Source organism: Equus quagga, chromosome 15 (genome assembly GCF_021613505.1).
Source record: "Equus quagga isolate Etosha38 chromosome 15, UCLA_HA_Equagga_1.0, whole genome shotgun sequence".
Taxonomy (NCBI): Eukaryota; Metazoa; Chordata; class Mammalia; order Perissodactyla; family Equidae; genus Equus; species Equus quagga.
This window is the reverse complement of record NC_060281.1, coordinates 3,336,365-3,352,484: the sequence shown is the minus strand read 5'-3', so window position 1 is coordinate 3,352,484 and position 16,120 is coordinate 3,336,365. Positions and strand designations below refer to the sequence as shown.

General features: G+C 39.5%; 1 protein-coding gene across 5 annotated transcripts in view; it reads left to right on the top strand.

Moving 5' to 3' along the window:
• ADGRB3 (adhesion G protein-coupled receptor B3) overlaps positions 1 to 16,120 on the top strand; it is a 643,872-nt gene that overhangs the window by 300,966 nt on the left and 326,786 nt on the right. For all 5 annotated transcript variants that reach the window (XM_046638989.1, XM_046638988.1, XM_046638987.1 and 2 more), the window contains one exon: positions 9,380 to 9,574. In XM_046638989.1, the coding sequence (XP_046494945.1) occupies positions 9,380 to 9,574 (195 nt within the window). The remainder of the gene's footprint in view (positions 1 to 9,379; positions 9,575 to 16,120) is intronic.

The following is a 16,120-nucleotide window of genomic DNA, read 5'->3' as shown; positions in this document are numbered from 1 at the left end:
GGGAGCTCGTTAGAAATGTGGAATCTCGGACCCTGTCCCAGACCTCCTTAAGCAGAATCTGCATTTTGAAATTCCCTTTGTGCTTCATATGCACACTAAATTTAAGAAGCATTGTGGTCGATTTTATTTCAGGTTGAAGTTTTGGTGGATGAATGCAAAGAAGTTAAATGAGTGCTAGCCAGCTCCATACCGTCACAAGACATACAATATTTGGTGATAGCTAATTTTCCTCTCTGAGCACATGGGAGGATTGTGTTTTTTCACTCCTTCAAGTTAGGGGTATACATGTGACTAGTTCTGGCCCATTGGCTTTGTATGGAAGTCATCTTTGTCGTGTGAAGCCTGAGAATGTCATTGCCAGTGTAAAATCTCTCATCCTCCATCACCTCAGCCCCTGAATGATTATGAGGAACATCTGTTCCCTGATGGCCTGGGATGCATATGTAGTGTGAGTGAGAAACAAATCTGTGTCGTTCAGGGACACTGAGATTTTGGAGTTGTTTGTTATCACAGCATAACCTATCCCATTCTGACTGAGGCCACATCCCCAGAACTAGGGAACTCAAGCAATGGAAATAATTGAGAAAAGCCTTAGAGAATTACTGGGTTTCTTGTTGCTCTGTGTCCCATTGAGGAGGTTTCGGAAAGTTTGGGTCCCAGTCTGTGACTGCTATCCTGCTTTGAGTTCATGGAGCATGCTCTAGGTCAGTCCCCTGCCTCAGAATGTTAATAAGAACTTCTAGATTTGTTTGGTGTTAAGAAAAGAAAACCCACCTATCTGTGTCCTTGGTGCACGATTTGTACTTTTGACTAATTCTAGCCAAAAACTCTGAAATTAAAGCTATTTCTAGATTTTTAGTGGATAGGTACATTTGCTGTGCTCTCGTTCTTATGTTGGAAATTTCCAGACTTTACAGGGAAATGTGCACAGTGTACACTTGACTCAGTTTTCTTTATGATTCAGTGTTTTCTCATAACAATACCTTGCAATCCTCGAATTCATGGCATCCTGTCTCTCACTGCAGGAATTCCTGGGGCAAGAAACCAAGATACCCAATGCCCCTGTGGCCGAATGCTATTCCCCTGGGTTCTCTGCAAAACATACATAATTTTTGCAGGGAAATTCTGCACTAAATCTCCCCATCACATTGTCTCTAGACAAGAATTGTCTTTTCAAATTTGAACTCCTAGCCCTAGGACGACGCCAAGATGAACATGATCTTTTTATATCAAATATAGGGAAAATTAAGAACTATTCATGTGCTACAACAAAGGGTTTGCTTTTCTTTCCATACAGGATGATCTCTGTCTCTCCTGGAGACAGTAGATATATTGGGAAGTAATTTAACACCATCATTTAGTGAGTGACTTTGGTCTTAGAAAATGATAGGGTTATGAACTGAAGCAGAAGATGTATATTTAGATTATTGTATTCTGAAAAGAAGTTTCTGGTGTAATTATCTTTTAATTGAAGCCACTTAGAATTTGAGAGCCTTTAATATACCTTACAGATGGACTGTAGGAGTTGATGCTGAAAATAATATATAAATCTATGATGTTTAAAGTGTGTCATTCACACACAGCAACTACGATAAACCTTTTTTTAGGATTCACACAATAGAGGCGAGTGTAGTTGGCAGTAGGAGGCATAAAGTGAAAAGAATAGGGTTATTTCAGAAGCACACCTACTCTTTAAACCGTGACCCTCACATCTCTCTATATAAAGAGCAAGGAGGCTTAATCCAGAACTATAAAAAGCAACTCTTTTTAGACTTCAGTTTTTCCCTTTCACTGTTGATCTTGTCAACAATATTAAATGAGAATGACACAGAAACTTTTAAGGCTTGTCCTTTGGAGCAAAAACGCTCACAGAATTTTGCCATGTCAGCAGACATAATCACTGATAATTATACTTTTTAAAGGAAATATTAAAATTATAAACCTTTCTGAACTACTTCAGTGACTCACTTAAGAAAATTAGAAAATACAGCTCAGGCGAGATAGAATCCTTGGTTTATCTGTGGGGGCTTTTTCTGTCCACTGGAATAAAACTACTTGCAAAATCTTCTATAGGTATTGGTAAAGGGCTTTAGGAACACCTACACATTACATTCCAAAATGATGCCACCACTCAAATAATTGACAACACCTCGACAGCCTGGCAAGTTGCTTCAAAACTCTTGCTTCTTGTATTCTTTCTTTGTATGAAAAATATTTAATGTTTCCTTAAAACAAACGTGGTTGAGAATGATTTTTAAGTATTTAAGCATTTTGACAGTTTCTAACAAAAGCTTATGTAAAATATGAGTTAAGCCTGTGGTGGTTAGGAGCATGGACTCTGCAGTCCAGCTACCTGAGCCCACATCTTGGTACCAGTCAGGAGCAATGCAGTCCTGGGGAATGCTCTTCACCCCACTATGTCTCTACTCCTTCGCCTGTACAGGGTGGGTGGCTATGGAATCTCCAGTGGTCGTTTTAAACTCAAATGGGGTGACTCACATCAAACTCTTAGTCCTATGCTTGCCATAAAACAGGCACTTGATAAATGTGATGTCGTTGTTGTTGTTGTTGTTGTTGTTCAAAAGGTAGAAGTTATATGACTATAACTATAGATGTTTAAAATTTCTAAAATCATTTGCCTACTTATACTAATTGGATATCTTTTGAAAGGCTGTTCTGGCAGGAAACGTAAAAGTTCTCCAAGTATTACATATTTCTTTGTTTTGAATAATCATGAACTGCTATGTTTTTACCTTGTAAACTTTTCAGGTTGATAGTTATAGAAGGAAAAATAAAATCCTTCTGCAGTTTCAGTTTAATTTAGCAAGTACTTTGTGCAGATACTTTTGGGTGTCAGACAATATTCTAGAAATTCCAGGGGAAACAAGATGAATAAGAAAGTACAGACCCCTTAGGAGTTCATGGTCTAGTAGAAATGATAAGATAATATAGTAATATATTATTATAATATAATATAATATATATAAGATTATATATATCTTATATAATATTATAACACTATAATAATATGAGATAAACCAAGATTACTTCTTTGAGGTTTGAAAGTAGAGATTATATCATGATTGCAGTTATTTGAAGAGAATTCAGGAAGGAGAATGGGAAGATAACAATTTAACAAAAGGATTTGAGGAGAACTTTAAGGTTACAGAAGATCGTGAGTCAGAGACCAAAGGCAGGATCCATGGGCTTTCTTTGAGAAATAGTGAGTAGTTCAGTTTGGTTGGTATTAGAAACCCTTGGCGGTAGTGGAAGAGGGAGATGGACCAAGCTGACACTTCACAGATCATACTGAGTTCTGCATAAACTGCAGCAAGAATATATTTTCAAATACTGTGTTATAGCCAAGCTCAAAAGAAACACAGAGAAATCCTTAGATACCAGAAATGAGGAAAAAATATCAAAGCCAGACCTATAGAGGAAAGCTGATAGTCCAGTAGCCTGTGAGAGTTTCATATTGTAGGTGGGTCTTGGGTGCTAGAGGCTGAGATTCTAAAGCCCTCTTGGGAATGCTGACAAGACCCCCTCCCACACAAGCAGTGATGCTATACCAAGCCCACTGCAATAAGCCAGCACTATCTTGGTTGCTCTGACCTCATGGGCTAGAAAAACCCCATCAGTCTAGGATGTGTCTAAGAAATTTGTAGTTCATACAAGGTTTGGGGGAGGAAGAGGAAAGAAATCTCCTTTCAGAAACAGAAACCCCTAGTCTGAGCCATAAACAGGAGAAATTAAGATGAAAATTAGCATAAAATGAACTGGTATCCTCCAACTGCTTGAGGGCCCCACCCCTCAGAGAAACACTCAGAACTAGTCTCTAACAGCTCTTTCACACACCCGTGACTTGGGCTTCCAAAGGGTAAATACATCCCACTGAATATGAATTTACAATAATTACAAATATCACTAGAGAGAATCAGCACATGCAGAAATCAGGAGAATTAACAATGCAAGAAGTAGAAATAATAGAAAATATGAAATAAACTATAACATATTTTTTAAAACAATTTGAGATAAAAGAAAGAACAGAAAGCACAGTTAAGGAATGGAAGAATATGAGAAAGATCAAATAGGACTTCTGTAAGTGGAAAATATTGTCATTGAAATGAATGAAGAGGATAAATAGCCAATTAGATACAATTGAAGAAAGAATTAGTGATTGGAAGTTAAGTGTGGAAAAAGATCACTCACTAGCCAGAATAGAAAGATAAAGAAATCAAAACTATAAAAGAACTTAGAAAATGAAGAATAGAATGAGAAAGTTTAGTATACATTTAACAGAAATATACATAATAGAATAGAAATGTATTCCTAATAGAAAGAGACCACAAAGAGATTGAAGGAGAGGCAACATTGTATGAGTTACTACATAAGAATTTTCCAAAGTTGAAGACAGATAAGGTATTCAGATTGAAAAAAAGTTCTGAATATATAAAAGCAAATCCACATAAACTAAGTTTGTGTTATACTAATGACAAAAAGAAAAGTTTTAAAAGCTACCACAAACAAAAGACTGGTAATCTGCAAAAGATTGACTAACTGACAGGAGACTGCACTTGCAGCAAAAGAGAAACTAAAATCACATTATAAAAATGCCAAGAGGAAAATAAAAACATCCCCATCGTCTAAAAGATCAACTCAAAGTGAGTATAACTTGAAAACAATCAAAGATTGAAAGAGTTACCATTCACAGAACATTACTAAAATCATTACTAAAAACTTTTGAAGAAAGAAAATACACTTGGAAAGCAATGATTAAGAAACAGTAGTGAATAAATAGATTGATTAAACAGTATTACTAGTTTAAAGATCAATAACAATAATAATTGTAGAGACTAATTTGAGGAATTCAAAAGCAAGGTGGATTAAATTACTAAATAGCAATAAAGATGGAAGAATAAGACGCAAATAGTCAGTAACTGAATAGAAACAGGAGGAGAAGAGGACTGGGTGCATAAAATGAGATAGTGAGATAGATAAAAGATTGGAATTGTAAGTTAGGATTATATTTGGATGGGCTTATAAGTCAAACTATGAAGACTGTAGTTGATTTTATATAAAACGGGATAGATTTTGGTGGTGGTGGTTTTTTCTTTAAGTAGAGAAGTGACGTGTTCAGAGATGTGCAAGGTAGGGCAGTTTGGCATGGGCAAAGACTCAGGAAGACCGATTAGGGCACTGTTGTAATGAGTATGATGAGAGTCTTGAAGATCTGTACCAGGATTCATCTCTCACTCATAGGTGAAAAGGATGGATGTGAGAAACACTACGTGGCTAGTACTTAGAGGAAGTGGAAGGAAGATGGTAGAAGAAAAAGGGGAGACAGTCACTGAACATCCACTTTTACCCTCTCTCTTTGTATTAACCCACCCTAACAACCACATGATGATGTCTGCTTCTTTTTACAGACAAATCAAATGATCCTAGGAAAGAGGCAAATAATTTGTCCAGTGGCCTTACGTAGTAAATATCAGAACCACAATTTAAATCCAGTTTTGTGACTCCAGCTGCTCTTTAAATAACATAGTAGTGAGATTCCCAGAGAGAACGCTTAGTAGGTAATTGAGTTTAATTTGCAACTTGAAGAGTTGTGGGGTTCAGAAGTCATGCTTCTGATTCCAATTTTGAAGAGAAACAGAAAGACAGAAGTTGCAGGAAAGTAGCAATATGAGAAGTTGGTATTTAAATAAGATATCCAGTATCAGGCCATATTTCTGAGAGAGGGAAAGATTGAGGAAGAAGAATTGGGTAGGATTCAAGATCATAGAGAAAACCATGGAGTTAAATCATCGAGACAGAAACCCAGGAGGAGAGGCAGAACGCAGGGGAAGGGTGATGTGAAATGAGAAAAGGCGAGGTGAGCAAGCCCAGTGTGGACGCTGCCTCTTCATGATCCAGAAAAGAGGAAGACGGTCCAGCGGGTGGACATGGATGTGTCATCCCAGAAAAAGGTAGCAAAAGGGTAGCAGGAGGTAGAGAGAGAACCTTTCACAGCACACTTGTATCATGGAAGAAGGTCCAGACACGGGAATTGGTTGTCAAATAATATGTCATGGATGGAAATCTGTCTTATCTGAATACTCTTTATACCCTTTATAAATGCTACCAGTAGTCTACACTAGCATGTACAGATATTGCAAGGTATTTGTTCTGGGTGCTTTTCACTGACAGTGCCAGGAAGGATGCTAATTAGTGGCCATTGTGAGAGCTGGTGCTGTGATTTGGGCACCTGTCTGCAAAGAGCGGGACTGAGCACAGCCCATTCCATATAAGCCCGCTCAGCAGCTGTCAGCTGGCGTTGGCGTTAATTTACTACTGACCTGGGCCACATTTGACGCTGGCCTAGGCATTAAAGCCCGCCTTGCCCATCTCTGATTAGTTGTGCCATCCAGTGCCTCCTGTACTATTTTTATCGCAAATAGAAAACATGTCTAAATGTTTTATTTCTCAAGATTCGAGTCAATGCCGTGATGTTTTTGTTTGAGGGGAAGGATCATTAGATCTGTGCAAGTTAGACCCCTCACAGGCAAGGGGATATGTTGCCAGAACAGTGGATACAGGGCTGATTGGCAGTGGTCAGATGGTGTTTACCTTGGCAGCCAGTACTGCATTCGATTCCTGACGGACGGCCAGCGAAGTCCTCTGCGGCTTGCAATGGGTATCGCCAGCACAAAACTGCAGACAGAATTTTATGACATTTTTTAGGTTAGACCCTATTAATTTGCTTTCTCTTCAAAATCGTCTTCACACTCCACCTACTGACCAGACACTTTCGAGCCCAGAAGCTGCACCTTCTAAGGCAGTGGTTTATTTATCTTGTGCTATTTGATACCAATGTTTTCTAAAGTTTATGTTGATGAGCGAGTTAGGGCAGCTTTCAAGTGTGCCTAACTTAATCCTGAGACCTAGTGTGAGCATAGAAGGAAGTTATTCATTCATTCATTCATTCGTGTAATTCATTCATTCACTATATTAAGTAAGTCCTCTAGGTGCTGGGAATATAATATAAATACAGTAGACAAAGTTTTCCTTCACAAGGCTTATATTCTAATGGAGGAGACAGAAAAATGGATAAGCCAAGAGACAGATGGCACAATGGCAGGTGAGGTTGGCACCATGAGGAAGAGTAAGATGATTGAGGTTGACAGGAGACCACTTCAGATAGGGAGTCAGCTAAGAGCTCTCTGACGAAGTGACAAAAAAGCAGGTGAGTCTCTATGGGGAGACTCTTTCAGGCAAAAGGAAAGGCAGTTCAAAGGCCCTGAGGCAGGCAAGTACTCACTGTTGCTGAGGAAGCTCCAGCATGACCAGAGCACGTGGAGCAGGAGGAAGGTGGTAGCCATCTCCAGGAGCTGGACCATGCAGGGCACACAGGCCACATGAGGCAAGGAGCTTCTTGGGTGCAGTAACTCGTGTTGATTATCTGAGGCTGTGTGGGGTCCTTTGAATTACAAAAACGATTGTTAAAACTTTTTAACCGTGTAGGCGTATTTTTCAAATCTTAGAAGAGACATGGCAAACTGAGTCTCCAATGGGCTCAATAACATAAATAATAAATTGAACAGTTTAAATAAAAACCTAGGCAGCCCTGGCTCGGATGCCCATTGCATCGTGTGATGTCATAAAGGCATTGTTTTTAGCATATAATCACTGAATTCACCCTGTCAGACTTCTGCTGTGCCATGCTCTAGGGCTGTCAATAAGGCAGAAACCCACCCTCAGGTTCAGAAGGACTACTGGGGCAGGAAGAAACTTAAGCAAATGATTATAATTCAGTGGTGTCGAGCCATGTGTATGTGAGGTAAGGGAGAGCACAGAGAAGGAGATGATTAACTCTGTTTAGATATTTAGAAGAACCAGGATGAAATCGGAGGGCTGTGTAAACATGAGATAAAGTAAGGCAGGAGGGTGGTATATCCAGTACAAAACCTGAAGTTACGGAACACGTGGCTGGAACAGAAAATTACAAATCGTCATCAGGAGTGGGCTGGGGAGTGGACGGAGTTCAGCCCAGCGGTCCGTATCATGATGGCAAACCAGCTGGCTTCTCCTCCGAGGGTCAGTGTCCTTCTGATCGGCCAAATCTGAGCCTGTGTCATGATGGAACATGTTGATGTCGCTCTGCAGCCATGGGCATCACAACTAAAGATAGGCGAGGCTGGTGGTTGACACTGTACCCATCCTTTGGGCTGTGGTTAGTGGTTGATGACTGTCATAGAGCAGAGACACGAGAGAATAAAAGAGAAAATGGGGAGAAATGAACTGCCTAAATATGTTAGGTTTGTAGCATAACACAATGGAGATGGAGCATGTCTTGGAAGATTTTAGCTTTACTGAAATATTTTTAGACAGTTTTAGAGACTAAAGTAAAAAGTGAAGTGTCAAGATTACACTTTTTAAAATACATTTTTAAAGAAAATTCCTAACTTTTGGATTACTTCAGGTTACTTATCATCCTTTAAAGGATTGATGGGCACATTTCTGAATGGGAAATTGATCATTGCAATTATTACACTTCTATCTTTTATTTCAATATTTCTCTGTTGTGTTAGTTCTTGATTATTTCAGCGTATATAAAAATATAATGGGTCTTGCCAACTCTTTGCCCTCTCTCACCTGACCATTCTTCCACATTCCAAGATGCTTTTCTGCCCTTAAACTGCGGGATAAGCAGATGTGACGCTGACAGCAGATTGCTCCTCCATCAAGCTAGTTTAAGCTTGGCATCTCAGTGCTTCGTTCTGCTGCTGAAGACCCAGCTGAGAGTTTGTGTGTCTTCGTCGTTGTTTGTTTCTTTTTACAATAAAGCTAAAGTACCTAGCTTTCAGTCATAGTAGACCTCTAAAGTTGAGATATTTTCTTAAACCAAAATGTCCTGTGACAGCTTTTATTTGCCTCTATTTAAAGATGTGTTTATTTTAAGAGGAAGGTAAAAATGATTAAGCTCAGCTTGTTCATGAAAATGGACATTTTGAAGTGATTATAATCTCCCATCTCTGATCACACCTTACTGGACAATCTCCCGTGTTTACTACATGCAAAAGTATTTTTTATTTTCACTTCAATTAAAAACCTAAATTAATACACGCTTTCCCTAACGGGTTGAATTGAGTGTTCTGAGAACTAAAAAAGGCGAATTCGTCAAGCCTGCCAAAGTGTACACCCTCATTAGCTTTTGTGTGCTGGCTGTTTATCTATCTGAGTGTAGGATGCACACATGAACAGTTTTGAAATTCTCCCAAGTGTTGCAAGACTATTTCAAAGTTGACTCTGCAATTTTAAATATATTTGTTGGATGACGATATGCAGAGAAATAGTCATGAAGATTCTGATGTTTGTTCTGTTCCTTTGACCATCACAGATCAAAGAACACCTTGCTAAGGGGCAGCGAATGCTGGCAGGTGATGGAATGTCCCAGGTGACCAAGACACTGTTGGATTTAACTCAGAGGAAAAATTTCTATGCAGGCGATCTTCTGATGTCCGTGGAAATCCTCAGAAATGTGACAGACACGTTTAAAAGGGCGAGTTACATCCCTGCATCTGATGGCGTCCAGGTAAGGGAGGCAATCCCTTGAAGGTGCAATCAATTTTTGGCCCTGGAAGCCAGCTCAGCCATCTTGGGGACAGCCTGGCCTGGAGGGAGCAAGCTCTAATTCCTGCAGGGGAGACGTCGGGGCTGTGCTTAGGGTGAGCACTGGAAATGACCTCAATTCCCTTAGTCATCCCATTCCCCAGTGTCCTGGACCATAGAACACAGAATGCACTGCAGGGAGATGCTGAATGGGAATGTGTGTGAAGTGTTTGGAGCCCTCAGATAAAGGCACTATAGAAAATTCAAGGTTGTATCATGGATATTTTATTCCTACATTTAATATCACCATCTTGCCATAGGAGACCATTAGAAGTACATTAAGCATAATGAAAGCACATTAACCATAATATGCAAAGAAGGCGCCATTTAAGTTTTGTTTGGGGTTTTGCTATTAGAAGGAGGAAGGCTATGTTTAATTTTGTGGAACCATTTCCTGAAAATATCAGGCAAATCGAGAACAGTCTGCATAGGAAAATAAGAAATGCAATAACTCCTTACAGTGTATTTTCCTTGTCATGGAGACTTCTAGAGCAACATCATTCATCTCCATAATCAAGTTTAAGTACTCACCCAATTTCAGGATTGCCTTGGCCATTAACACAAAGCTCATTGAATGGCAAACAAAGCATATTTAAATGCAGCTCTAGTTTGCATTTCAGATTAACTCTTTGCATGCTGTAGGCTGGAGTCTACTCCTGCCAAGAATGATGGGTTGATTTCTATATTTCCAGCGTAATGTTCTTCCTGTATCTCTGCACAAAGTTCATTAAGGTAAAAGTTTGGCAAAACTCCCAGATCAGATAGTTTTCTTTCTACCTACCCTTCCTTTGGGAGTTTTATTTGCAATTGACTTGGAGAATGCAGAGGATGTGGTTTTTTGGTTTTGTTCCTTGTTTTCTTTTGCTTTGTTTTAATCAGCTATCAATGCCCTGATTGTATATAGACGCATATATCACTTCAATTATATGCATATGCCACTGAAAGTAACTGCAATGAGTATTATTGGCGCTGCATTCTCTATTATATCACCAGTGTCCAGGAATACATTTTTAATTGTAAAAATACATTGGGAGGGTGGGCTAGAAAATTACTGTCATTTGAGCATTTCAAAGTTGCTTTTTTTTCCTTACAAAGAATGAAACAGTTTTCCAATTTTAAAAACTTTATAAAGTAAGCCAAGTATGACTTTTCCCTGTAGGTCTGAAATCCTTCTATCCATTATTACCATTTACATGAAAAAATAACATTTGAAGTCCTTGACACAAAATATAAGTTGTAATTTCAAAAACTCCCAGACACTTGTGTTCACGATTGAAGCATCAGGCAGAATGTTGCGCTAGATAGTCTTTAGGGCCTCTTCTAACTCGCAGGAGTGTAGGGCTGCAAGAGTTTTAGGTGCTGAAATTCAAGAAATGAAGATCACCAGGTTCTACTGGGAGCATATTTTGATTGCGCTGCTCATTAGAGTGCATTGACTTAGTGAACAATTAGTTTCACCAGATGCTTGGGCATGGACATTAGCTGGTTTGACTTAAATAGAGCAATTTGGCTGATGATGTTGTTGTCATTTTGGCATAGTCAGAAATAGGTTCCCCATTTCCAGCCTACTCTCTCATTAGTCTTCCACATTAGTCCTTAGAATTCTAAGCACATTGATGTCGTAGTAATTTCTTCATAAACAGGAGCTGCATTTTCTTCTTCACTGTCTTTACTGGTGTCTTTCGGCACCTGGTATATCTTCCTCTCCTGGAATTCCTTCTTCCTCCATCTCTGCCTGTCAAAATCCTAGCCCAACTCTAGCAAGTCTTTCTGAATGCCAGACCAGCAAGCCTGGAAATCCATCTGAAAATGATCTTTTTCTTCCCTGAAATCCCAGAGACATTTGTACCTCTTTTAGCCTACTTTCCACAATTTTATACAAAACTTTAGTATATAATTATTGTCTTTACTTATTTGTAAAGTCTGACTTATAGCCTTACTCAGCATCTCCTGTACTTTACTTAAATGTCAATTCTCTGTTTCCAAGGGCCCTGAACATTTCTGATTGTCTAGCATCTCAGGCTTAGCTTAGCATAAACTAAATTCATCTTGAATCCCAAGTTGTCTTGCATTTTCTACTTCTCTTTGAAGAATTAGCAATCCTTAGGCAGGAATCATAATGTCATCTTGACTTTTTCCTTCTCTCTTTGCGTGGCCTCTGCCTACACAGTGCCTCTTTGTCCTTTCTTTCTTCTCTCTTCCCACTGCTGTTTTCCTAATTTAGCTTCCAGTCACCTCAGCATACATAATTTCCATGACCTCTCTTCTTTTATCTGTTCTTTGATCTTTTCCTTCACTCATCCATCTTGTACACTATGGTCCTATTAGTTGTCCTAGGACAGCTCTGATTATATCACTCTTTCATTAGAAAACTTTAGTGGGGGCTGGCCTGATGGCATAGTGTTTAAGTTCATGCGCTCCACTTTAGTTGGTTCAGATCCCAGGCGTGGACCTATGTACCACTCTTCAAGCCATGCTGTGGCGGCATCCCACATACAAAATGCAAGGAGATGGGCACAGATGTTAGCTCAGGGCCACTCTTCCTCAAGAAAAAGAGGAAGATTGGCAACAGATATTAGCTTATGGCCAATCTTCCTCACCAAAAAAAAAAGAAGAAGAAGAAAAAGAAAGAAAGAAACATTCAGTGGAGCTCTGAGACGCCTGAATGACAACCTAAAGTCTTTATCTTGGCTTCTAGTATACGCCACGTATGTAGGTTCCCTATCTTTCCAGCCACGTGCATGGATTACTCTTCCTCTTCACACACTTGAGCCAGATGAACTTTCTGCTTCCTGAAGGCTCCCCCTTTCCCAAACAAGATTTAGCATAGAATCTTGCCTATAGAAGATGTTCAACAAATGTTTATTGAATTAATTAATTAATGACAACATTAATAATTACATACCTACCAATGAGTTTTCCAAACTTTTTTAAAATAAAAAACTGGGAAATGAGCAAAGACTAAAGAAAGACTGAGTAAAACTATTAAAAGAGAATACACACTTTGAAATGTAGTTATGTGAAAAACATTTTATTTAAAAATAGATTCAATAAAAGACTGATTTGCTACATTGATGAAAGTAACATAGAATAGCCACAACCTGTTAAAAATGGGGAAAAAATAAAGTGTGCTTGTATGTCTTGGAATGATAATGCATAGGAATAGTTTTGTTTTTGGAAACTGGTGGAAAAGATATTCCACAAGTCTTTTCCTTTCAGGCATATTCTTTTCCAAACCCTGGGGCTTTGTCATCTCTCCAGATCTCTGCTCACGTTGGCTGCCTATGTGGCATGTCCTTCCCGTTTCCCATCTGATGCAAGTGCCTTCAAGATGCAGCTCAAAACCCATTTCTTCTCAAAAATCTGCTCATCAAATCCCGGGCAGAATTCAATTTTTTCCTAATCATCTGTCCTTTTGAAACCTTGTAAATATCCCTACGATAGCAAATCTCTCACATAACATAATTCTTTCTTTCCAGGTCTGCCTTCAGCGGTAAATTTTAAGCTTGTTTGAAGATGGTTATGTCCCCAGGGCTTAGCCTGGTGCTTGAAGCATAGTAGACACTCAGATATTTGCTGAAGTAATTAATAAGTGAATAGGGGTATTGTAGGAATATTGGGGAATTTACATTGCTTCACAAAAATAAGAAAACTACTCTAAACATTCAATTCAGAGAGAGAAAGAGAAGGAGAGGAAAACTTGTCTATTTTCTTTCTCTTTTTAACCACTGGGAAAATTCGTCCTGAGTCTCATTCTATCAATAGAGGGTTGAGTTTGCACTGTTCGCACCAGGAACTATAAGACTTGACAGAGTCGGATCAGACATATGCACGTTGAAATTCCAGGTTGTTCAGTAATTATCCTTGTGTCTTCAGACACATTGCTTAATCTTTCTCTACCTTATTTCTTCATCTCTAAACAAGAAATGAAGAGGAACCAGTATATGGTGTATTCTCATTATTCACGATAATTATAGTCTATAAAGTTGCAGCAAACACTGAATTAACAAATACGGAATCATTTACTCCCAGGGAAAATACAGGATGAGGTTCCTGTGAGAATCTGGTCATACTGTTGTCATCAACCGGTTGATACAGGACCTTGCTTTATGTGTGTTTCTGTTAAAAGACACCTCATTGAATGCATATTGTTAATCATTCGCATTGACCTCATGGCCAACAGACTGTAACTCAGGCCCGAACAGAGTTTATCTCTGAAGGCGCATCCTGGCCTTCTCGAGCTTAGGAACACTAGATAGTCCTTCAGTGCTATGCTGGGGGCCAATTTAAACAGTGAAATTACCGAGAACACACGGAAACCTATGAGAAGACTGGGCGTTAAATAGACCATGAAAAGGACACTTATTTACAGTACCTGGGCTGAAAAAAAAGTCAGAGCCTCACCATGTTCAACCTCAGCTGGGAACGTGCGCATTAGGTGACTCACATTTCTTTGCCACTTTGCACATGTCCATGATTAACCGTGAAAGTGCTGTGAGTTTTGATTTGGGAATTACAAGTAAATTTTAGCGGGTAGTTGAATTTGCAAAGATGGAATCCACAAATAATGAAGATCAACAGTGACTATCTTCGTGAGGCTTAGAGATAATACAGATTAAATACATGATAATCCATACGTAATAATATTTGTGAATTATCTGGCACATCTTAGACACTCTATAATGCCGTTCTTGCTAGTATTGTAACTCTTAACGTGAAAGAAGATGAGCCTTGCTCTCAAGCTGCTTACAGTGTCCCTGAAGAAAGAACAAACTTATGAATGAAGCTGGACTGCCATAATGAGGGAGAGAGAGAAGCACAGTACGTCTCACTCCCAAGAATTCTGGAACTATAGAGAGCTGAACTAAAACAGTGAGAAAAGAATGCGTGGACAAGTAAGAACTTCAGATAGAGTTTGGAGAAGCAAGCCGGGCACAGAGTGGATAACTAATCAAACTGCACAACCAAAGGCATAGCAGTTTCAAGAGAACAAGGTTTGCAGAAAATGAGAGCGTGTTGGAATAGGCAGGGCCAGAGCCAAAGGAAAGAGGCTAGATGTGCTTCTCCATAAGCAAAGTTACTAAATGTAGTGGCATTTTTGGACAGATGGCTGGGCAGAGATAGATTATGTGGATGAGGGAGTAAAGAGACTGGGGGAAAGAAACCTGTCGAGAGGCTACGGCAGTGGTCTGGAGGTGAGAAAGAAGAAAGTACGTTTTTGTGACAATGCATCAGAAAAGAAGGAGGCGTTTTCTCTTAGTGGAATGAGAGGTAGTCTCTTCAGATGGGTTCTATTCCAGGGAGAAGGAAAGAAAATACTGGAAAGAATACGCACATGGAGGTATCCACAGACATGCTTAGAGTGCTGTGCCCTCAGAGTCACTGAACGCAAGGATGTGTCTCTCCCCAGGGTCTTTCTCTTCCCTGACGCTGTTTTCCAAGTGTTTTTGCCAGTGACCAACTGTAAGACAGACAGTTTACACCAATCTATATTTGAAAACCAGAGTTTTACAAAATCATATTTACCTTCACTATGTGTAGTACTGTCTGGTATTTTGTGTTCTTTTCTGTTTCTTTAAGTAAAGTTGAGTGACCCTCAAACAGGTTACCACTCAGTGTTTGAAAACGACTTAGTATCTAACGCATTCCCTAGGCTTGAGAAACTTATTTGCCAATGATCGGGGTTACAAAGCAAGGTCAAATCTCAGCTTCCAATTTCTTTCTTAAATGCAGACCGTGTTCTAGATAAAATTTTCAGAGGAAGGTGACGCCGGAATTAAATTGAAAGCAGAGGTAGTGACTTTGAATGAGTCAAGCATCTTCTTTCCTAAAACAGTTGATGAGCGAGCATAGACATTGCACTGCGGATCGTTCTCAGGCTGCCCATCAATGGCACTAAGTCACCTGGTGAGGATCCCTGAGTATTATTTCTCTCGTGGTTTCAGGGGGAGACACTTTCACCTTTTACATATGAAATAGGCACTGATAAATGTGGAAGCACCTGTTACCTTGATAATATCGTGCCATCATGTAATAGTGAGCCTCATCTCCAGAGACAGTCTCGTTTTCTTGACAAAATAAGATCTGGTAAGGACTCTTTTGGTTTGGATTTATAGAACGACTCTAGTGTTCAAGACACAACCTCATGCCTTGAGATCCTCTGCTTAAAGAACTTTGTGCAACAGGCAGATTAATAATTTCCTCCAGCATAAGAAGAGGAGGTAAGGAAGGCGGTCGAGTGTAATGACCAAGAGTACCTGCTCTGTAGGCAGAATTCTGAGCTTCAGGTCGTGGCTCTGCCACTTGTAGGCTGTGTGACACTAAGCAACTTACAAGACCTCTCTGTGACTCAATTATTTCTCCCATTGTGTGGGATAATGGTACTGACCTCATAGTGCTGAGCTGAGAGTTAAATTGTCTATGAAAAACCTACATAGCACATGGCACAGAGTGAGAGCTCAAGAAGTGT